This window comes from Anomaloglossus baeobatrachus, chromosome 7 (genome assembly GCF_048569485.1).
Source record: "Anomaloglossus baeobatrachus isolate aAnoBae1 chromosome 7, aAnoBae1.hap1, whole genome shotgun sequence".
Lineage (NCBI taxonomy): Eukaryota > Metazoa > Chordata > Amphibia > Anura > Aromobatidae > Anomaloglossus > Anomaloglossus baeobatrachus.
In genome coordinates, this window is record NC_134359.1 from 155,340,068 (window position 1) to 155,363,669 (window position 23,602).

General features: G+C 47.6%; 1 protein-coding gene across 1 annotated transcript in view; it reads right to left on the reverse strand.

Annotated features, from left to right (window-relative positions):
* The window catches only part of COL3A1 (collagen type III alpha 1 chain), a 264,812-nt gene that overhangs the window by 89,417 nt on the left and 151,793 nt on the right, over nucleotides 1-23,602 (reverse strand). The window contains exon 9 of the mRNA XM_075317770.1: nucleotides 21,447-21,500. Within this exon, the coding sequence (XP_075173885.1) occupies nucleotides 21,447-21,500 (54 nt within the window). The remainder of the gene's footprint in view (nucleotides 1-21,446; nucleotides 21,501-23,602) is intronic.

A 23,602-nucleotide genomic window follows, 5' to 3' on the forward strand; every position in this document is an offset into this window, starting at 1 on the left:
TAAACTCAGCCATTATACTAGCAAACACTCACTGTACCTAGTTGTATCGTAAACGTGGCTATTGTACTTTTGTCAATTCACAGTATTGGAACGTTATTTGCAGGACATCTGCCTGCCTTGCACACTCAAACTTTTTTAAACTCAGCCATTATACTAGCAAACACTCACTGTACCTAGTTGTATCCTAAACGTGGCTATTGTACTTTTGTCAATTCACAGTATTGGAACGTTATTTGCAGCACGTCTGCCTGCATTGCACACTCAAACTTTTTTAAACTCAGCCATTATACTAGCAAACACTCACTGTACCTAGTTGTATCCTAAACGTGGCTATTGTACTTTTGTCAATTCACACTACTGCAAATCTATGTGCAGCACCTCTGCATGACAACCTCGTGCTCTGTTTTTAATAAGCTATAATGATAGCACAAAATACTGCCATTTTGTGGCATCATAGAACTGGCTGTTGTATTCCATTAGTGCCCCACTGGTGACAAGCTATTTCTAGCACCTCTACATCACACCCTCATGCACATTTTGCTACGCTAATGTTATAGCAAACTCATGGAATTCATTGCTGCATTTCATAATTCGGAGGGATAGAAAGTCAGGCTTCCTTTAGCTTTTCCTTCTGTTCATAGACAGCATCTCCAAGACAAATTTCCCCTCCACGTCTAAGTGTGGAGAGGCAGCTAGTGCGCATGCGTGTGCCGATGTACCCCAGCTGCAGCATAATTACAGTGTTTTGCCTAGTGAGTATGCTCAGCCTGACTGTGCCATTCCTGACGCTAAGTTTTCATTTCGGGATACAGCGCATGCTCCCACACTAAGTGTGAAAAGCCTCTTTGCACAGGTGCTTGCATTCCGTGCCGGGTATAAGTCCTGTTTTGGGCATAGACACCATGCTAAAGCTGATAGTCTTTTTTCAGAGACTGTATTTCATGCTACTGAGCATGCTCAGGCACTTCCTGCATCAGAGACTAGGTCCGGTAATGAACTCTTTGGCCCTGGCCCTGATGTGGGGGTCCCATATAGACCACAGGGCATCAGGTGTCCTCCCAAATGGCTTGCAGAGGCCCACACCTATGACTTGTCACCGCATTATTGATGCTCAGACGATGACTGGTGAGGTGTTTGGGTCATGGCAGCCATGAGGTCATCATTGAAGTTGCGTTTCCAAATAGGACGCTAGTTATGCCACTCATGACGTGTCACTCTACTTTTGTCTCCAGGAGGTGCATTGTGGTTCACCCTGGTTTGGGGCGGACCCAGGTTATAAAAGGGGCTGGAGCCAACAAGGAGGTGCGCAGTCTTCTATTATGCTCCGAAAGAGCACACCTCCATGTGTTGAACCCATTGCGGCTTTAGGCCAGAGGTAGGCAGGGATCGGGTGGTGGATGCAGGCCACCACCACAGTTGGTAACGCAGAACGGTTAAGACCAGCTCCTGTCCTAACAGTCCTGCTTGTGCAGCCCAGTGGCATTAACAGGCCTGCTGCTGCTGATGCGCCTGCTGTCCACAGGTGTGGCCCCTACGCACACGGTCAGCGTACTCAATGGCCCCTGTGTTGTTAACAGGGAGTTCCTGGGCTGGGTGGGCATGTGGACCCTGTGACGCTAACAGGGCTCACAGTCTCCAGATCCGAATGGCGTCTAACTCGGTTCAGGCTACTATTAGTTTCATAGCCACACAGCTCTGTATCCTCCACCAAACCTTCAAGTTGCCAACCTCTCCTTTTCCAACTGGGAGCACGGTGGACACTGACTGCTGATGGGGATATATACCTTTCTCTTTCTTTTCTTATTAATTTTCGTTATATAGCGGTCACAGATTATATACCACTTTATCCAAATCTGCCAGTCCCACTGTAACAGATGTTGTTTCTTCAGCAAATGTTACAGTTGCTTAACCACCAAATCCACGGACCAAAACTTTTTTCCCCTTTCCAACACACCTGTTCCCCTTTCCAACAGCATCTGTCCTTTTTCAACTCATTTTGGGATATGACCAAAAGTGCAACTGTGCAGGGACACCGTACTCAACGCCATCTCAGCACAGCAGCCATCCCTCGGTCCCTCCGATGTGGACAAGTAAAAGACCATTTCCTCCTATCCATGACAAAGCGTTGAGATTCACTCTGTGCAGCACTGGTGTTTAGTGGACAAGTAGATCTAAGATTGCGTACCACATTCTGCAGATACTCCTGTATACGTGCGTCTATTTCTATGGCAGGAATTAGTTCGACAAATTTTGTCTTGTACCGGGGATCTAACAGTGTGGCAACCCAGTATTCAGGATTAGTTCAAATTCATACAATCCGAGGGTCATGTAGGTAGTGCAGCAAGAAGGCGCTCATGTGTCTTGTGCATCCAGGAGGACCAAGTCCTTGGTGTGTTGGTGGCAGAGAGGTGAGAATCGTGCATCCTTCCTCTGCCCTCTCCCCCCAACCTCGCACAACCGAAATGTGAGCAAGCTCTCACTCATCTGCTGAGTCTTCCATGCCCATCGCCAGTTCGTCCTCCATTTCTTCATGGGCTCCTGCACTTTCATCAACACTTTTTGCTGATACTATGCGCCCTTGTTAATCCCTCTCCCTCACCATGACTGCCGCATAGGTGCCGCTGACCATCTGGACCTCGTAGATCTTGTTATCCCTTCCGCATATGACTCCTCCTGTACTTCCTCCCCTTCCTCTTGTCCCAACACCTGACTCCGAATAATAATTACAGTGTGCTCCATCATGTAGATGACCAGAATTGTCACGCTGAGAATGACATTGCCAGTGCTAAACATCTTCGTCGACATTTCAAAACTGTGTAGCAGGGTGCATAGGTCCTTGATCTGACACCACTCCAGCAGCGTGATCTGCACCACCTCTGGATCAAGTTATCCCAGGCTATATGTCTTACCGTATTTCAGCAGGGCTCTGCGGTGCTGCCACACACGCTGCAACATGTGCAGATTCCAATTCCTGCGTGTCGAAACATCGCATTTACGGCGTTTAACTGCCAGACCCTAAGACTTCCGGAGTGATGAAAGTTGTTGAGCTGCTGTGTGCGCACGATGGAAGTGAGCACATAGCGAGCGTGCCCACTGCACAAGGCCATGTAGGCCGTGATGGTGTTTTAAAAATTGCTGGCGAATTCGGTTCAACACGTGAGCCCTAAAAGGCACGTGTGTCACATTGCCCTGAGGATGGCCCGCAGCCAGGTTTGCATCATTGCCGCACACGGCTGTTAAGTCACCAACGGAGTCCGCTCCGTCAATTTGTACTCCGGTCGCCAGGTGACAACGTGTTCCTTTCATGAATAGTGCTGATGATGGGAGAGTAGTCGATGCCAGCGGCACAGGTGGACGCAGGTTATGCTCACCCACTGGGCTGCATTACCTTGACAGATGCAGAATCTCTGGCTGAATGTAGCTGGTGGGTATCTCACAGATGAAATACCATCATTCAGCTACAACCAATGGGAAGACACCACACCCTTTTTTATGCCCATCCTGTCTGCAGACCACTGCCAGACATAGCTATGAACCTCTGGTTAATTTTACCCCCAGTTCAGTTTTATGATTTTGTGTGCTTGTTACCTGACTACTTTTCCTGCTTGCTGTTTATGTACCTTGTTGGCCGATACGCATTTCACCTCTGCTTGTTTTCTGATTCTTTCCTGGCCGTCCCATTCTGTTCCTGTTCCTCAATTAATGTTTTGACCCTGCCTGACTACTATTCTCTGTAATAGCGGTGTGACTCACATTTCCCATACATTTCAAAGTAAAACTTTGACCGCCTGATGGCATTGAGCTCTGCTGCCAGCATAGTAAGGAGGTGTGTGGTAGTCCTTGTGCGCAGTTGCAAGGAAGGGTGGCCTGACCACACAGGGTTTGCGCCAAGGTAGAGGACCCACACGAGGTTGAAGAGGCAGAAGCAGTGTATTAACTTCTACATACAGAACAAGGATTGAAACAACTCGTGGGGACGGCAAGACTTGTACAGCAGACCCTTCTCCATCTCTCACCATAGTTTGCCAGTGCCCAGTCAGTGACATGTAATGACCCTGTCTATGCTTACTGGTCCAAGTATCTGTGTTGAAATGCACCCTGTCGCACACAGATTTTCTCAAGGAAGTGGTGATGTTGTGTGCGACATGCTGGTGTAGCGCGGGCATGCTTTTCTTGGAGAAGCAGTGGTGATTGGGCATCTGGTACTGGGGCACAGCGACAGACATAAGGTCTGTAAAATCCTGTGTGTCCACTACGCGTAAAGGCAGCATTTCGGTAGCCAACAGCTTACAGAGGGATAGAGTCAACCACTTAGCTTTGTCATGGGTCGCAGTAAGTGGCCTTTTATTTGACCACATCTGAGGGACAGAGATCTGGCTGCTGTCTGTAGACGGTGTTGAGTAGGGTGTCCCTGGAAAAATGCAGGTTTGTGAGAAAAGTGCAGGCGGAGACATGATGTTGCCTTCATCTTGCCTTCAGATCTGTTCATCTTGTATCATTTTTAAAAAACACAGCAAGCAAGGGTTACTCCAAGCGGAGTCTACCTTTTTTTCCCCAAATTGGGCACACAGACACCCCATCAGTGGCAGGACTTGTGCCCTAGTTGCAAACAGTATGTTTTGATTTGCATCAAGCACATTCCAAATCCACAAGCATTTACTCTCCCCAGGATGACACAGGGATAGTAAATTCCTTCTGGATCCATGACTTGTTCATTTTGATGAACGTCAGTCTGTCCACATTGTCACTGGACAGACGCGTGCGCTTATCTGTCAGCACACACCCAGCAGCACTGAAGACACGTTCAGAGACAACGCTGGCAGCTGGACACGACAAAATCTTCAAGGCGTAACTGGAGAGCTCTTGACATTTTTCTAGATTTGAAGCACAAAAGGAGCAAGGCTCCATTTGCAAAGTCATTGCATCGATGTTCATTTGGAGATACTCCTGTATCATCCTCTCCATCCGTTGACTATGTGACACACTTGATGTCTCTGGTGGCCTTGCAAAGGAGGGTCTAAAAAAATTATGAAAAGATTCCATAAAATTGCTGTTACCAGCACCAGATACGGTCCTACTGGTACGGGTACACTGTTGAAGATGACGAGGCCGTCCCATGTTTGTCAAGTTACAACTGGGAGAATCACTCCCTTCACCTGCACGGTTGTTTGGTGGAAAAGCCGAGCTAAGATCGAGTAACAGCTTCTGCTGATACTCCTGCATACGTGCGTCCCTTTCTATGGGTGGAATTATGTCACAAAATTTGGACTTGTCCCGGGGATCTAATAGTGTGGCAAGCCAGTAGTCATCATCACTTCTAATTTTGACAATACGAGGGTCATGTTGGAGGTAGTGCAACAAGAAGGCACTCATGTGTCTTGCGCAGCCATGCGGACCAAGTCCACGCTGTGTTTGTGGCATAGAGGTGCTAACCGTTCTTTCTTCCTCTGTCATCTCCCCCCAACCTCTTTCAACTTAAATTTGACCAAGGTCCCCCTCATCAGCTGAGTCTTCCATGTCCATGGACAGTTCGTCCTCCATATCTTCATGTCCTCCTGCACCTTCCTCAACATCTCGCCTGCTACCATGCGCCCTTGTTGATCCCTGTCCCCCATGGTCCCATGCCTGCCGCGTTGGTGATGATGAACGTCTGGACCTTGGTGATGTTGTTGTGTCTTGCGCATATGAATCCTCCTGTAGTTCCTCCCCTTCCTGTTGTCCCACCCCCTGACTCCGAATAGTGTTTAGCGTGTTCTCCAGCATGTAAATGACTGTAATCGTCATGCTGATAATGGCATTGTCAGCGCTAAACATATTCGTCGCCATGTCGAAACTGTGCAGAAGGGTGCATAGGTCCGTGATCTGAGATCACTCCATCAGGGTGATCTGCCCCACCTCTGCATCTCGTTGGCCCAGGCTATACGTCATGACGTATTGCACCAGGGCTCTGCGGTGCTGCCACAGTCGCTGTAACATGTGGAGAGTTGAATTCCAGCGTGTCGCCACATCGCATTTCAGGCGATGAACCGGCAGGCCGAAAGACTTCTGGAGCGATGCAAGTCGCTCAGCTGCGGCGCTTGAACGGCGGAAGTGAGCACTGCAGACAGTTTCCGTGCCCTGGTCAGAAGGCCATCTAGGCCGGGATAGTGTGTTAAAAATTGCTGGACAACAAGGTTCAACACGTGAGCCATACAAGGCACGTGTGTCACCTTGCCCAGGCGAAGGGCCGCACCCAGGTTTGCAGCATTGTCGCACACGGCCTTACCAGGCTGCAGGTTGAGTGGAGACAACCATTTATTAAACTCGGACCGCAGAGCTGACCACAACTCCTCAGCTGTGTGACTCTTATTCCCAAGACATGTCAAGCTAAAGACCGCCTGATGCCGTTGCGCTCTGCTGCCAGCATAGTAATGAGGGGTGCGTGATTCCTTCTGCGCAGTGAGAACGCTGGTGGCCTGACCAGGCAGGCTTGGGGCGGAGGTGGAGGACCCAGATGAGGTGGAGGATGCAGAAGCAGTGGCGGAACTTGGACAGACAGAGGATTGACACACAAGTCGTGGGGACGGCAAGACTTGTGCAGCAGACCCTTCACCATCTATCACCATAGTTACCCAGTGCCCAGTCAGCGACATGTAACGTCCCTGTCCATGCTTACTGGTCCAAGTATCGGTGCTGAAATTCACCCGTTCACACACAGAGTTTCTCAAGGAAGCGGTGATATTGTGTGCGACATGCTGGTGTAGCGCGGGCACACCTTTCTTAGAGAAGTAGTGGCGACTAGGCATCTGGTACTGGGGCACAGCGACAGATATAAGGTCTCTAAAATCCTGTGTGTCCACTAGGCGGAAAGGCAGCATTTCTGTAGCCAACAGCTTACAGAGGGATAGAGTCAACCTCTTCGCTTTGTCATGGGTCGAAGGAAGTGGCCTTTTATTTGACCACATCTGAGGGACAGAGATCTGGCTGCTGTGTGTAGACAGTGTTGAGTAGGGTGTCCCTGGAAAAATGCAGCTTTGGGAGGAAAGTGCAGGCGGAGACATGATGTTGCCTTCATCCAAAGTTGGTGCTATCGATGTCTGAGAGAGCTGTACACACTCACTTGTTTCCCCTTCCAAACCAACTGACGACCTACCAAGCAAACTGCCTGTTGCGGTTACAGTGGTGGAAGTTGTGGGTGGAAAAACAGGTGTGACAGCTGTCCCCACAGTCCTAGAAGATGACGAGCGCGCGGATGCCCTGGAAGGGGCAGGCGGTGGATGGTTGGCTCCACTAGGCCGCATTGCAGCACGGTGAGCTTCCCACCAGGCCATATGATATTTATTCATGTGACGATTCATGGAAGAAGTTGTCAAACTGCTGAGGTTTTGACCTCTACTAAGATAACCATGGCAAATGTTACAGATCACATAATTTGGCCGATCTTTTTTTATGTCAAAAAAGGACCAGGCTAGGCAAGGCTTAGAGGCCATGCGACCTGTTGATCCACCCCGAATAATGCTCAGAGGCAGAGTGGTGGCTGAGGATGCAGTTGTAGACGTGCTACCAGTGCTCCGACTGTGTCCAGGAAGGCGCCAGTTTACTTCGACGTCGGTTGCATCCTCCTCCACCGCCTCTATTGACCTCCTCGAGTGTCTGACTGTGGGTTGACAGTAGGTGGGATCTAGAACTTCATCATCAATTGTTGTGTTTGCACTCCCCTCCCCCTCAGACCGAGTTTCTTCTTGCCCTGACCGAATATTTAAGTTGTCATCCCAATCGGGTATCTGCGTCTCATCTTCATCAGTATGTTCCTCATTGCCTATAACCACAGTTGTTGGAAAGGCAGCATTTTGGTAGCCAACAGTTTGCATTTTATGAAAGTCAACCTCCAAGCCATGTCATGCCCTTCTAAAAGCATGTATAACACAGCGAGGGGACTCCAACCACAGTCTCCCTCGTTGCCACTCACTGGGCCACACACACCCCACTTGACTGGCATCGGTTGAGCCCCCTTTTGAAAAAGAAAAAGATGCTTTGCATGAAGCACTCTCAAAAATACGCGTGCCTTTCCCATCCCCTGGCTGACCCCGGGGAAGAAAAGTCCTCTGAGAGCCATGACTTGTTCATCTTGGTTCTTTTAGAAACACAGCGAGGGGACTCCAACCACAGTCTCCCTCGTTGCCACTCACTGGGCCACACACACCCCACTTGACTGGCATCGGTTGAGCCCCCTTTTGAAAAAGAAAAAGATGCTTTGCATGAAGCACTCTCAAAAATACGCGTGCCTTTCCCGTCCCCTGGCTGACCCCGGGGAAGAAAAGTCCTCTGAGAGCCATGACTTGTTCATCTTGGTTCTTTTAGAAACACAGCGAGGGGACTCCAACCACAGTCTCCCTCGTTGCCACTCACTGGGCCACACACACCCCACTTGACTGGCATCGGTTGAGCCCCCTTTTGAAAAAGAAAAAGATGCTTTGCATGAAGCACTCTCAAAAATACGCGTGCCTTTCCCGTCCCCTGGCTGACCCCGGGGAAGAAAAGTCCTCTGAGAGCCATGACTTGTTCATCTTGGTTCTTTTAGAAACACAGCGAGGGGACTCCAACCACAGTCTCCCTCGTTGCCACTCACTGGGCCACACACACCCCACTTGACTGGCATCGGTTGAGCCCCCTTTTGAAAAAGAAAAAGATGCTTTGCATGAAGCACTCTCAAAAATACGCGTGCCTTTCCCGTCCCCTGGCTGACCCCGGGGAAGAAAAGTCCTCTGAGAGCCATGACTTGTTCATCTTGGTTCTTTTAGAAACACAGCGAGGGGACTCCAACCACAGTCTCCCTCGTTGCCACTCACTGGGCCACACACACCCCACTTGACTGGCATCGGTTGAGCCCCCTTTTGAAAAAGAAAAAGATGCTTTGCATGAAGCACTCTCAAAAATACGCGTGCCTTTCCCGTCCCCTGGCTGACCCCGGGGAAGAAAAGTCCTCTGAGAGCCATGACTTGTTCATCTTGGTTCTTTTAGAAACACAGCGAGGGGACTCCAACCACAGTCTCCCTCGTTGCCACTCACTGGGCCACACACACCCCACTTGACTGGCATCGGTTGAGCCCCCTTTTGAAAAAGAAAAAGATGCTTTGCATGAAGCACTCTCAAAAATACGCGTGCCTTTCCCGTCCCCTGGCTGACCCCGGGGAAGAAAAGTCCTCTGAGAGCCATGACTTGTTCATCTTGGTTCTTTTAGAAACACAGCGAGGGGACTCCAACCACAGTCTCCCTCGTTGCCACTCACTGGGCCACACACACCCCACTTGACTGGCATCGGTTGAGCCCCCTTTTGAAAAAGAAAAAGATGCTTTGCATGAAGCACTCTCAAAAATACGCGTGCCTTTCCCGTCCCCTGGCTGACCCCGGGGAAGAAAAGTCCTCTGAGAGCCATGACTTGTTCATCTTGGTTCTTTTAGAAACACAGCGAGGGGACTCCAACCACAGTCTCCCTCGTTGCCACTCACTGGGCCACACACACCCCACTTGACTGGCATCGGTTGAGCCCCCTTTTGAAAAAGAAAAAGATGCTTTGCATGAAGCACTCTCAAAAATACGCGTGCCTTTCCCGTCCCCTGGCTGACCCCGGGGAAGAAAAGTCCTCTGAGAGCCATGACTTGTTCATCTTGGTTCTTTTAGAAACACAGCGAGGGGACTCCAACCACAGTCTCCCTCGTTGCCACTCACTGGGCCACACACACCCCACTTGACTGGCATCGGTTGAGCCCCCTTTTGAAAAAGAAAAAGATGCTTTGCATGAAGCACTCTCAAAAATACGCGTGCCTTTCCCGTCCCCTGGCTGACCCCGGGGAAGAAAAGTCCTCTGAGAGCCATGTCCACATTGTCAGTGGACAGACACGTGTGCTTATCTGCCAGCAGACCCACAGCAGCACTGAAGACAGGTTCCGAGAGAACGCTGGCTGCAGGACACGACAAGATCCCCAAGACGTACGTGGCGAGCTCAGGCAATTTATCAAGATTGGAAGCCAAGAATGAGCAGGGCTCAAGTTGCACAATAATGGCATGTTTCCTTGCATATACTCATATATCTGTGTGTCCTCCTCTTTTTCCTTGTCCAGCTCTTTTGTTTTCGCATGAGTATATGTCCTTGTCACTTTCCCATGTGTTGTGAGTTGTTTGTGACCTTTTGGACACCTTTGAGGGTGTTTTCTAGGTGTTTTTCTGTGTTTGTGATTGCCTGCCATTGTTTCCTATGCAGTTCGAGTTCGGTTCGTCGAACGTTCGACGAACCGAACTCGAACGGGAGGTCCGTTCGGCGAACCAACCTCGAGCCGAACCGCGACCGGTTCGCTCATCTTTACAAAAGAGCTGGACAAGGAAAAAGAGGAGGACACACAGATATATGAGTATATGCAAGGAAACGTCAATGCCATTACTGTGCAACTTGAGTCCTGCTGATTTTAGGCTTCCAATCTGGATAAATTGACTGAGCTTGCCACGTACGCTTTGGGGATCTTGTCGTGTCCTGCAGCCAGCGTTCTCTCGGAACCTGTCTTCAGTGCTGCTGGGGGTCTGCTGGCAGGTAAGCACACATGTCTGTCCACTGACAATGTCGACATGGCTCTCAGAGGACTTTTCTTCCCCTGGGTCATCCAGGGTACGTGAAAGGCACGCGTATTTTTGAGAGTGCTTCATGCAAAGCATCTTTTTCATTTTGAAAAGGGGGATCAAGTGATGCCAGTCAAGTGGGGTGTGTGTGGCCCAATTAGTGGAAACGAGGGAGACTGTGGTTGGAGTCCCCTCGCTTTTGAAAAAAGAACCAAGATGAACAAGTCATGGCTCTCAGAGGACTTTTCTTCCCCTGGGTCATCCAGGGGACGTGAAAGGCACGCGTATTTTTGAGAGTGCTTCATGCAAAGCATCTTTTTCATTTTGAAAAGGGGGATCAAGTGATGCCAGTCAAGTGAGGTGTGTGTGGCCCAATTAGTGGAAACGAGGGAGACTGTGGTTGGAGTCCCCTCGCTGTGTTTTACATGATTTTAGAAGGGCATGACATGACTAAGAGGTCGAGTTTCATCATCTTCAACTTGTTGGCAACAGAAAGGCTGCCTTTACACCCTTTTGAGACGGAGGATTTTCGAGACCTTATGCCCATTGCAGTGCCCCAAGAGCCGATGGCCAGTCGTCACTCCTTCTCCAAGAAAGGCATGCCCGCGCTACCACAGCAGGTTGCACACAACCTCACCGATTCCTTGAGAAACTCTGTGTGTGACAGGGTGCATTTCACCACAGATACTTGGACCAGAAAGCATGGACAGGGGAGTTACATGTTGCTGACTGGGCACTGGGTAACTATGGTGAGAGATGGAGAAAGGTTTGCTGTACAAGTCTTGCCGTCCCCACGACTTGTGTGTCAATCCTTCCTCTGTATGTACAAGTTCCTCCACTGCTTCTGCCTCCTCAACCTCGTGTGGGTCCTCCACCTCGGCCCAAACCCTGTGTGGTCAGTCCACCCTTCCTTGTAACTGCGCCCAAGGAATCCCACACACCTCCTTACTATGCTGGCAGCAGAGCTCAAGGCCATCAGGCGGTCAAATGTTTACTTTGAAATGTAGGGGAAATGTGAGACACCGCTGAGGAATTGTGGACGGTTAGCTCTGGAGAGTGAGACCGAGTTTCATCAATGGTTGTCTCCACTCATCCAGCAGCCAGGGAAGGTCGGGTGCGACAATGATGCAAACCAGTCTGCGACCCTTCTTCAGGGCAATGTGACACACGTGCCTTGTATGGCTCACGTGTTGAACCTGGTTGTCCAGCAATTTTTAAAACACTATCCCGGCCTACATGGCCTTCTGACCAGGGCACGGTGTAACACCTGCCTGGATCGACACACTCAGATGGGCTGTAAAGGATAGGCTAGAGGGAAGCCACTCACCAAGCTGGACACCCAGAACCCTGAAACCCTTTAACCCCTATACAGTGATTTGGAATTACACAGGGCCCAAGTTGATCAATACCTGTGGAAGGCTGCAGTTCCAGAGAATAGTAGTCATGCAGGGTCAAAACATTAATTGAGGAAGAGGAACAGAATGGGATGGCCAGGACTTAATCAGAAAACAAGCAGAGGTGAAATGTGGATCGGCCAACGAGGTACATAAACAGCAAGCAGCAAAAGTAGTCACAGGTAACAAGCACACAAAATCATAAAACTGAACTGGGGGTAACAGTAACAAGAGGTTCATAGCTTTGTCTGGCAGTGGTCTGCAGACAGGAGGGGCCTAAAAAAGGGTGCGGTGTATTCCCATTCGTTGTAGCTGAATGATGGTACTTCATCTGTGAGATACCCACCACCTACATTCAGCCTGTGGTTCTGCATCTGTCAAGGTAACACAGCCCAGTGGGTGAGCATAACCTGTGTCCACCTGCGCCGCTGGCATCGACTCCTTTCCCATCATCAGCACTATGCACAAAAGGAACACGTTGTCACCTGGCGACCGGAGTACAAATTGATTGAGTGGACTACGTTGGTGACTTAACAGCCGTGTGCGGCAATGATGCAAACCTGTCTGCAGCCCTTCGTCAGGGCAAAGTGACACACATGACTTGTATGGCTCACGTGTTGAATCTGATTCTCCAGCAATTTTTAAAATGCCATCCCGGCCTACATGGCCTTGTACAGCGGACACGCTGCAATGTGCTCACTTTCATCCTTCGCACCCAGCAGCTCAACAACTTTCATCGCTCCTGAAGTCTTAGGGTCTGGCGGTTAAACGCCTGAAATGCGATGTTCCGACACGCAGGAATTTGAATCTGCACATGTTGCAGCGTCTGTGGCAGCACCGCAGAGCCCTGCTGAAATACGGTATGACGTATGGGCTAACTTGATCCAGAGGTGGTGCAGATCACGCTGCTGGAGTGGTGTCAGATCAAGGACCTATGCACCCTTCTACACAGTTTACAAATATCGACGAAGATCTTTAGCACTGGCAATGCCATTCTCAGCGTGACAATTCTGGTCATCTAAAAGATGGAGCACACTGTATGCATTATTCGGAGTCAGGTGTTGGTCCAAGAGGAAGGGGAGGAAGTACAGGAGGAGTCATATGCAGAAGGGATAATAAGATCTACAAGGTCCAGACGGTGAGCGGCACCTAGGCGGAAGTCAAGGGACGGTGGGGGAGAGGGATTAACAAGGGTGCATAGTATCTGCAAAAATTGTTGACGAAGGTGCAGGAGCCCATGAAGAAACGGAGGATGAACTGGCGATGGGCATGGAAGACTCAGCAGATGAGTGAGAGCTTGCTCACATTTAGGTTGTGCGAGTTGGGGGGAGAGGGCAGAGGAAGGAGGCACGATTCTCACCTCTCTGCCACCAACACACCAAGGACTTTGTCCTCCTGGATGCACAAGACACATGAGCACCTTCTTGCTGCACTACCTACAGCATGACCCTCGATTTGTATGAATTCAAAGTAATGCTAACTACTGGGTTGCCACACTGTTAGATCCCCGGTACAAGACAAAATTTGGCGAAATAAATTCCTGCCATAGAAAGGGACGCACGTATACAGGAGTATCTGCAGAAGGTGGTACGGATTCTTAGATTTGCTTTTCCAGTAAACACCAGTGCTGCACAGAGTGAATCTCAATGCTTTGTCATGGATAGGAGGAAATGGTCTTTTACTTGTCCACATCTGAGGGACCGAGGGCTGGCTGCTGTGCTGAGATGGCATTGAGTACGGTGTCCCTGCAGAGTTGCACTTTTGGTCATATACCAAATGAGTTCAAAAAGGACAGATGCTGGTGGAAAGGGGAACAGGTGTGTTGGAAAGGGGAAAAAAGTTTTTGTCCGTGGGTTTGTTGGTTAAGCAAAAGTAACATTTGATGAAGAAACACCATCTGTTACGGTGGGACTGGCAGATTTGGATAAGGTGGTATATACTATGTTATCGCTATATAACGAAAATTAATAAGAAAAGAAAGAGAAAGGTATATATCCCCATCAGCAGTCAATGTCCACCGTGCTCCCAGATGGAAAAGGAGAGGTTGGCAACTGGAAGGTTAGATGGAGGATACAGATCTGTGTGGCTATGAAACTAATAGTTGCCTGAACCGAGTTAGACGCCACTCAGATCTGGAGACTGGGAGCCCTGTTAGCATCACAGGGTCCACATGCCCACCCAGCCCAGGAACTCCCTGTTAACATCACAGGGGCCATTCAGTACGCTGACCGCGTGCATTGGGGCCACACCTGTGGACAGCAGGCGCATCAGCAGCAGCAGGCCTGTTAATGCCACTGGGCTGCACAAGCAGGACTTGTAGGACAGGAGCTGGTCTTAACCATTCTGCGTTACCAACTGTGGTGGCGGCCTGCATCGACGCCCTATCCCTGCCTACCTCTGGCCTAAAGCCGCAATGGGTTCAACACATGGAGGTGTGCTCTTTCGGAGCATAATAGAAGACTGCGCACCTCCTTGTTGGCTCCAGCCCGTTTTATAACCTTGGTCCGCCCCAAACCAGGGTGGATCACAATGCACCTCCTGGAGACAAAAGCAGAGTAACACGTCATGAGTGGCATAACTAGCGTCCTATTTGGAACCGAAACTTCAATAATGACCTCATGGCTGCCACGACACAAACACCTCACCAGTTATCGTCTGACCATCAATAATGAGGTGACGAGTCATAGGGGCGGGCCTCTGCAAGGCATTTGGGAGTGGCATAGCCACATCGTCAGGACACCTGATGCCCTGTGTCTATATGGGCCCCCCACATCAGGGGCAGGGCCAAAGAGTTCATTACCGGACCTAGTCTCTGATGCAGTAAGTGCCTGAGCATGCTCAGTAGCATGAAATACAGTCTCTGAAAAAAGACTATCAGCTTTAGCATGGTGTCTAGGCACAACACACGACTTAGACCCGGCACGGATTGCAAGTACCTGTGCAAAGAGGCTTTTCGCACTAAGTGTGGGAGCATGCGCTGTATCCCGAAATGAAGACTTAGCCTCAGGAATGGCACAGTCAGGTTGAGCATACTCACTAGGCGAAACACTGTAGTTAGGCTGCAGCTGGGGTAAATCGGCACACGCATGCGCACTAGCTGCCTCTCCACACTTAGACGTGGAGGAGAAATTGCTCTTCGGGTGTGGACTTGGAGATGCTGTCTATGAACAGAAGGAAAAGCTAAAGGAAGCCTCACTTTCTATCCCTCCGAATTATCAAATGCAGCAATGAATTCCCTGAGTTTGCTATAAAATTAGCGTAGCAAAATGTGCATGAGGGTGTCATGCAGAGGTGCTGCAAATAGATTTGCACCAGTGGGACACTAATGGAAGTCCAACAGCCAGTTCTATGAGGCCACGAAATGGCAGTATTTTTTGCTATCATTATAGCTTATTAAAAACAGAGCAGGAAGGTGTCCTGCACAGGTGCTAGAAATAGCTTGGCACCAGTGGGACAATAATGAAATACAACAGCCAGTTCTATGATGCCACTAAATGGCAGTATTTTTGCTATCATTATAGCTTATTAAAAACATAGCAGGAGGGTGTCCTGCACAGGTGCTAGAAATAGCTTGGCACCAGTGGGACAATTATGAAATACAACAGCCAGTTCTATGATGCCACTAAATGGCAGTATTTTTTGCTATCATTATAGCTTATTAAAAACAGAGCAGGAAGGTGTAATGCAGAGGTGCTAGAAATAGCTTGGCACCAGTGGGACAATAATGAAATACAACAGGCAGTTCTATGATACCACTAAATGGCAGTATTTTTTGCTATCATTTCACTATAGCTTATTAAAAACAGAGCAGGAGGGTGTCATGCAGAGGTGCTAGAAATAGCTTGGCACCAGTGGGACAATAATGAAATACAACAGGCAGTTCTATGATGCCACTAAATGGCAGTATTTTTTGCTATCATTTATAGCTTATTAAATACAGAGCAGGAGGGTGTAATGCAGAGGTGCTGCACATAGATTTGCACCAGTGGGGCACTAATGGAGTACAACAGCCACTTCTTGTATGCCACTAAGTTTACTCAATTTTTGGTATTATAATGTCTTAGTAAGTAACAATGAGTTTGAGTGTGCAATGCAGGCAAAGGTGCTGCAAATATCTGTGCACTAGTGGGACAATACAGAAGTCCAACAGCCGCTTTTTGTATGCCACTAAGTTGCAGCAGTTTTTGCTTTTATTATAGCTTTTAAAAACAGAGCAGGAGAGTGTCATGCAGAGGTGCTGTAAATAGCTTGGCACCTGTGGGGCACAAATGGAGTACAACAGCCACTTTTTGTATGCCACTAAGTTGCAGCAGTTTTTGCTATTATTATAGCATTTAAAAACAGAGCAGGAGGGTGTCATGCAGAGGTGCTGTAAATAGCTTGCCACCTGTGGGGCACAAATGGAGTACAACAGCCACTTTTTGTATGCCACTAAGTTGCAGCAGTTTTTTGCTAGTATAATGGCTTAGTAACAATGAGTTTGAGTGTTCAATGCAGGCAGACATGCTGCAAATATCTTTGCACTAGTGGGACAATACAGAAGTCCAATAGCCACGTTTAGGATGCCACTAAGTTCACTCAGTGTTTGCTAGTATAATGGCTTAGTAAGAATGAGTTTGAGTGTGCAATGCAGGCAGACATGCTGCAAATATCTTTGCACTAGTGGGACAATACAGAAGTCCAATAGCCACGTTTAGGATGCCACTAAGTTCACTCAGTGTTTGCTAGTATAATGGCTTAGTAACAATGAGTTTGAGTGTGCAGTGCAGGCAGACGTGCTGCAAATATCTTTGCACTAGTGGGACAATACTGAAGTCCAACAGCCACGTTTAGGATGCCACTAAGTTCACTCAGTGTTTGCTAGTATAATGGCTTAGTAACAATGAGTTTGAGTGTGCAAAGGGCAGGAGGGTACAGTGGCAGGGTTGTGGGTCTCTGGGTAGAGGAAAGGAAGCCTGCCTTTCTATCCCTCCTAATGGGGAAATGCAGCGAGGAAATCCCTGACCTTAGCTACACAGACGCTGTCATCTTGTGTAGCTGTTAAACTCTGTTTTCACGGACCTGTCACCTATGGCTCTGACCCTGCCGGTATTAGCCCTTACAAGGGCTGAAAGAAACTTCTATCCCTATTCTGTATAGCGCTGTGTATAGAGCGTACACAGCAGTATCGGTGATAGGAGCTGCGCCAGTGATGTCTGACACCAAGGACGCAGAAGGCAGATAATGGCGTGCTGGAGGACATGTGACATGGACATCCTATCACACATGCCGTTGCTTCTCTGGCTAAAAGTACACTTAGCTGTGTGTGTGTCTGGGATTGGCTGACATGCTGGCCCGCCCCACTACATGCGCGCGCTTAGGGAAGGAAGACAAGGAAAAAAAAAAATGGCGATCGCCATTATACATACAGCAGTGATCTAAATGCGCTGTTGCCGCACACTATACACTGAAATTTCATAATAGTGTGAGTCACAGAGTGACTTACACTATTACAGCGGAAAGCCAGCTAGGAATTAGCTGGTCTTTTTGCTGCTAGAACCGTTCTCGAACGTATCTAGAACTATCGAGCTTTAGCAAAAAGCTCGAGTTCTAGTTCGATCTAGAACAGCCCCCAAAATCACTCGAGCCGCGAACTGGAGAACCTCGAACCGCGAACCGCGCTCAACTCTAGATATGAGGGCTTGCTTTTTGAGGGACAAGTTGTACTTTTAAATGAAATAATAAATTTTACCATATAGTGTACTGGAAAACAACAAAAAAATTCCAAGTGTGGAAAAACTGCAAAAAAGTGTGATCGTACAATAGTTTTTGGGATGTTTTATTCACCGTATTCATTATATGGTAAAACTGATGTGTCATTGTGATGCCTGAGGACGGTGCGAGTTTGTAAACACCAAACATGTATAGGTTTACTTGTATCTAAGAGGTTAAAAAAAATCCACAAGCTTGTCCAATAAAAGTGGCGTACGTTTTGCGCCATTTTCCGAAACCCCTAGCATTCTCATTTTTTGGGATCTTTGGCTCAGTGATGACTTATTTTTTGCGTCTCGAGCTGACATTTTTAATGGTACCATTTTTGCGCAGATGCTTCGTTTTGATCACCTGTTATTGCATTTTGCGTAAAACTTGCGGCAACCAAAAAATGTAATTTTGGCGTTTGGAATTTTTTTGCCGCCAGGCCATTTACCAATCAGATTAATTGATTTTATATTTTGATAGATCGGGCATTTCTGAACACGGCGATACCAAATATGTGTATATTTTTTATTTTTTTAACCCTTTAATTTTCAATGGAGTGAAAGGGGGGTGATTTGAAGTTTTAGGGTTTTTTTTATTTTTTAAAACTTTTTTTTACTTTTTTTTTATTTTACTAGTCCCTCTAGGGGGCTATATGGATCAACAATGCGATCACTCTGCCCTATCTGCTGATCACAGCTATACAGCTGTAAACATCAGATATGATCACTTTCTGATTCACTCGGCTTCGGGCCGAGTGAAACCGAAAGTGACTCATGATAGCTACAGGCATCATCACATGACCCTGTGCTACCATGGCAACCACCGAAAGTCACGTTATCACGCACGGGACTTCCGGTAGGGTTGGCGATAAGTGAAAATAATGGCCGTGCACATATACATCTCGCTGCCAGACTTTGGCAGTGAGATGTAAGGGGTTAAATGTTGCGGGTGAAAGCGATTCCACGCGTAACATGCAGGCACACATGTGAGCTGTTGAAAACAGCTGATATGTGCGCGGATCGCTGCGACGTGCCCACGGCAGGGGGCGGGGATTAACCTCACACGATCCATGACAGATATATCCGTCATTGGTCGTGAAGGGGTTAATGGGACTGTGTGTCTGGGCTCCCTATTCTCATCTACTTCTATTTCAGGCCTCCTGATGAACCCCTTTACAGAGTAAAGCATCGAGGCATGCGATATGTTTCATCAATGACACCCGTACAACTATAAGGATTGCTCTATACAACCTCTTGCATACTCAGCAACTAAAGTTATCTCTGTTATGCTGACCTTTTATCAGGACTACTGCCTTTGTGAACATATTATTTTATTGGATTCCTTGTTCCCTTGAAGCTAAGTATTCTAAGCTGCAGGATTCTACAATTGGTGTTTTGCCTGTATATATTATGTCCTTTCTACACGCTATATGATATCTGTGTAGATACTTTTCCCCTCAAACTTTCCGTATTTCCCTTGGTGTTGCCAATAAACTATACATGATATCAGGGTAGAGTTGTCGCGGGCGGAGGAGGGGACGCTGCGCTCTCCCACTGCTCGGGTGCGGACACTGCCGCTGCTGCCGCTGCTCTGTGGTGGCTCGAGCGGTAGGCCGGATCCCGGGGACTCGAGCGGTGTTCCTCACCCGTGAGTGAAAGGGGGTTTGATTGGATGGTGGGGTTTTGGTTATTGTCCGTGACGCCACCCACGGTTGTGGTGAAGTTGGTGACACCACCGCTGCTCTGGACGGGGATCCCGGGAGCGGTGACAGGGAGCAGCTTTGTTGTTAGTTCTCCCCTCCGTGGGTAGGGGGGTTGGTTGTCCCGGGGCCTGGTGATGGGGTAGGGATGAATGGCAGGCAGGTTATGGGGCCTGGTGAGGTGCAGGGTCGCGGGGGCAGCGCTGTGCTGCACGGCACAGTGGTACTCACTCAGCCAATGATGAGGACACAGTTCTCGGTAAAACACACGGCTGGATGGACGGGTCCCACAGACGGCTGTGGTGTTGTTTCTCCCGGCAGTTGATGGTGACTGCCTTTCCCTGCACCTATGTACTGTAAACGGTTCCAATGGGTTCCCACCGGTAACCCGCCTCCCAGCTTGGATATGGGCTGGAGGAGCCCCTTTTGCCCGCAGGCTCTGGCCCTGGGAACGGTAGCCTTGGCGGTGGCTGTGTTTCCCTCTCACGGTTGGACTGTTGCCTTCTTTCGGGACTTGGCTGCTGGGAAGCCCAGGAGGTTCCCTTCACTGACGGATTTGGCAAATTCTTGGCGACTCCTAGCCTTGCCGGGGTCCGTAAGCCCCTGCCAGATGGTGCTGACTTCTCTTTGTGTACCGGTCCGGTACCGCCGGGCCACCGCCCATCCACGGTCCTTACGGTAGACTCCGATAGGCCACTCCTGCAGACGGTCACCACCGTCTGCCAACCTTGCTGTACCGCCGGGGCCACACACCCGGACGAGGTCAGTTAGTTGCTCAACTACCACTTTCCTTCCTTCCACTTTCACCTCCAAAACTAAACTGTTTTACTTTTCCCGCCTCCAGGACTGTGAAGTCCTTGGTGGGCAGGGCCAACCGCCTGGCCCACCCCCCTGGTGTGAACATCAGCCCCTGGAGGAAGGCAACAAGGGTTTTGTGTCTGACTTCGGTGTGCCTGACCGGGACTGTGGGGTGTGTGGGTGTTGTTCTCTGTGGCCCCTGGCTGGTCCAGGGCGCCACAGAATTACCAAAGTATATGGGCTTATATCACCTGATGAGGGTTCTTATTCTGATTGGAAAGCTGTTTGGATTGGGTCGACTCTACACGTATATTTAGCGTACTGTACAATTTGTATTGACAGTGTGGCATAGGTTTTTATGAGTATGTCTTTTTGCACTTTATGTATTATAATAAAATTTGTAATTTGGGAATTTTTGTTATTCATGGTAGACAAAAACTACTAAATGGAATCAGGCACATGCAGATTATACCCCCCTGTATCTTCCTCAAGGTACTCTATAAATAAATCAATCAATTCATGAACCATCACACATCAGATATTACCCACCCAGGGTTCCAAATAGATGAGGGGACACATCATAATAAGAGTGCAACATGAGGGCTACTGCAAAGGGTAAAAATGTCCTATTTACATACCAAACCCTTATTATAGGGGAGGGGGAGTACCAGGGTCGCAAAGAGGAGGTAAGGAGCAATAAAAGAGAGAAACTCTATATTTAGTGGAAAATAGCATACAGTAGTAACATGGCAGAGAACTACAAAACCTCACACAGATGTTATAGAGAAAAGAGGCAGAAGGAGGGGAGCCCCATTTTTCATACTTTTCTATAATCATTTCTTGTTGTTTTGGTATTTTTACTTCCTTGTTCTCCTGATTTACTAACTTACATACAGATGTGGCACTTCTTAATCTATCCCACATATCACAATGCAGCCATATATTGTGGGGTAGAAAAGTGTAATCTGACAACTGACTTAGTTCATAAAAGGGCTTTTACTGTTTTATATGTCCAGTTACAGTTTACTAAATAGCAACATTTTTTAAGATGTTGTCAGGGGTGTACATATTATTGGTGCCAGTCACACGGGGGGCTAGAAGGTAAAAGGCTATTTATCCCCTCCAAAGACATTCTACTTGTACAATACTGCTTTTGTTTTTTTGCTTTTAGTATAAAGATGAAACCTTGCATTGCCTGTTACTATTCTTCACTCAGACCTACTTACAGGGGCACCAGCTACTCCACGTTCTCCAGGTCTTCCTGGTCTACCATTTTCACCCTAAGAAAAATAAGAAATGTGTTGTAAGTTGTTAGAAAGTGTCTCAGAACCACCTTTTACTTGTATTAGAATTCAGGCACTGAAACTGAATTTATGTGATTCGGTTTATAATTTGGCCATTACAATCACACAAGCATTCTACAAACTTTAAAGGTGTTGTCTGATGTAAAGTGACAAGTCTGCAGTCCCTCTATGTATCACTCTATGTGACTGTAGACTAGTGAATCCTCACATTACACACACTGTGCACTGTGAGGATTCACCGATGACCAATCAGGAAACGGCGGTCATGTGGCCACGAGTATGTGATATCCATAATCCCTGTCAAGATCCAACTCGATGGGCATGGCCTAGCTTCATACACTTGCATAGAGAGAGGCCATGCCCATCTAGTCAGATTCCGGCTGGGAGTATGGATATAACATACTCGCGGCCATGTAACCGTCGTTCCCAGCTCTGACACTGGTGGATCCTCACAGCGCACACTGACTGCAGACTTGTGGATTTATACTGGACAACCCCTTTAAGCTACTCACAGTAATAAAACAGCATCCATTTTCTTCTATGGGCTTTAGTGTATCTCTAATTTTTTAAAATAATATAATTCATCATTGCAGTTTTTGGCATTTTTTGGCATCAATACTTCTCAAACAGGGACTTTTTGATTTGCTATAATTTCACCTAAAAGCTCGTACCTTGTTTGAAAGTTTACTACAACACTAAATCATCAATCCTAATGATGAAGAAAAAATCACCAGTACAGTAAATACTCTGCACATAAGGAAAGGGTAAATGACCACAACAATTCTTAGTATAAACATATTCATTTTATTGATACATAATGAAAAAGTATTTTTTTAAGAGAAAACACTTTAAAATTTGTGGAGAAAAATATAGAATATTCAAGAAAAAACGTATTTGGAGCAGGTCATTATTAAAGTGGTAAAATAGTAGACATTATGGTTCAGAAAAAGTATCATAAAGCATAAAATAATAGACTATGAATACCATAGAGTATGACATGTAATGTAATGTCAAACTCAAGGAGGGAGCCTCAAGCGAAACGTACGTCAGTCTGTAGGTTCTTCACTTTTATGGTACTTCTATTATATGGTATCTTTGATATTACATTACGTTATCCTCTATGGTATTCATTGTCTATTATTTTATGCTTTATCATACTTTTTCTGAACCATAATGTTTATGATTAAACCACTTTAATAATGCCCTGTTCCAGATATGATCTTTTCTTGAACATTCTTATCGTTCTTATGTGTATTTGCTCCCCACCACTTGTTTTACAGTTATTTTTTGTTATTTGGTATTCTGATTTTTACATCATGGCTTTATGTGGCTTTTCAAGATGTTTTAGACTGATTTATCAAATGAAACGCTTTAAAAAAGTTGCAAAATTTGGCACAAAAGAGCTCCAGTGCTTCATTTTGTGATTATACAGTATGTACACCAGTGTTTGGCACGTGTCTTGCACCGTTTTTCAAAAATTGCAACTGTTTGTGCTATAATATCATGACCATTGAGGAAGGATTCTCCAGTCGTGCTGTATGTGTGTTACCCACCAATACCATCTGTAAATAATACACGAACTGCATGTGACTTGGTTTAAAATTGGCCACAGCAGCCTTTATTACCTATTATTTACATACTAACACAAGGGGGCGCCGTCCAACGGGCGACCCCAACAAATAACAATAGGTAACACAGTAACCAATACAGTAAATATACAACCCTGAGTAGGCCCAGTCCAGGAACCACTTCTCACCCCAGTATCCCTGGCCGCAACACACCGACCCAGAGATGAGGTATTAATCACCTACGGATTAACCCCCCAACTTTGCAGAACCCCGTGCCTGCAACATCCCGGAACCTGGAGCCACCATACCAAGATGGTGTCTCTCTGTCCAGTTACCATTGCCTTCAACCGCCTCTGGACCAGACCTACCCCCCGCTGCTGTGACAAAGAAACAACCCAGACCAAATTCCCCTCGGCATTATACACAAGGGAGGGTGGGCGGGGATCGTTCCATATCCGGAAGTCAAGAGAGAGGGGGTAAGTCAAAGTCCTTTACTTACACCCCTCAACT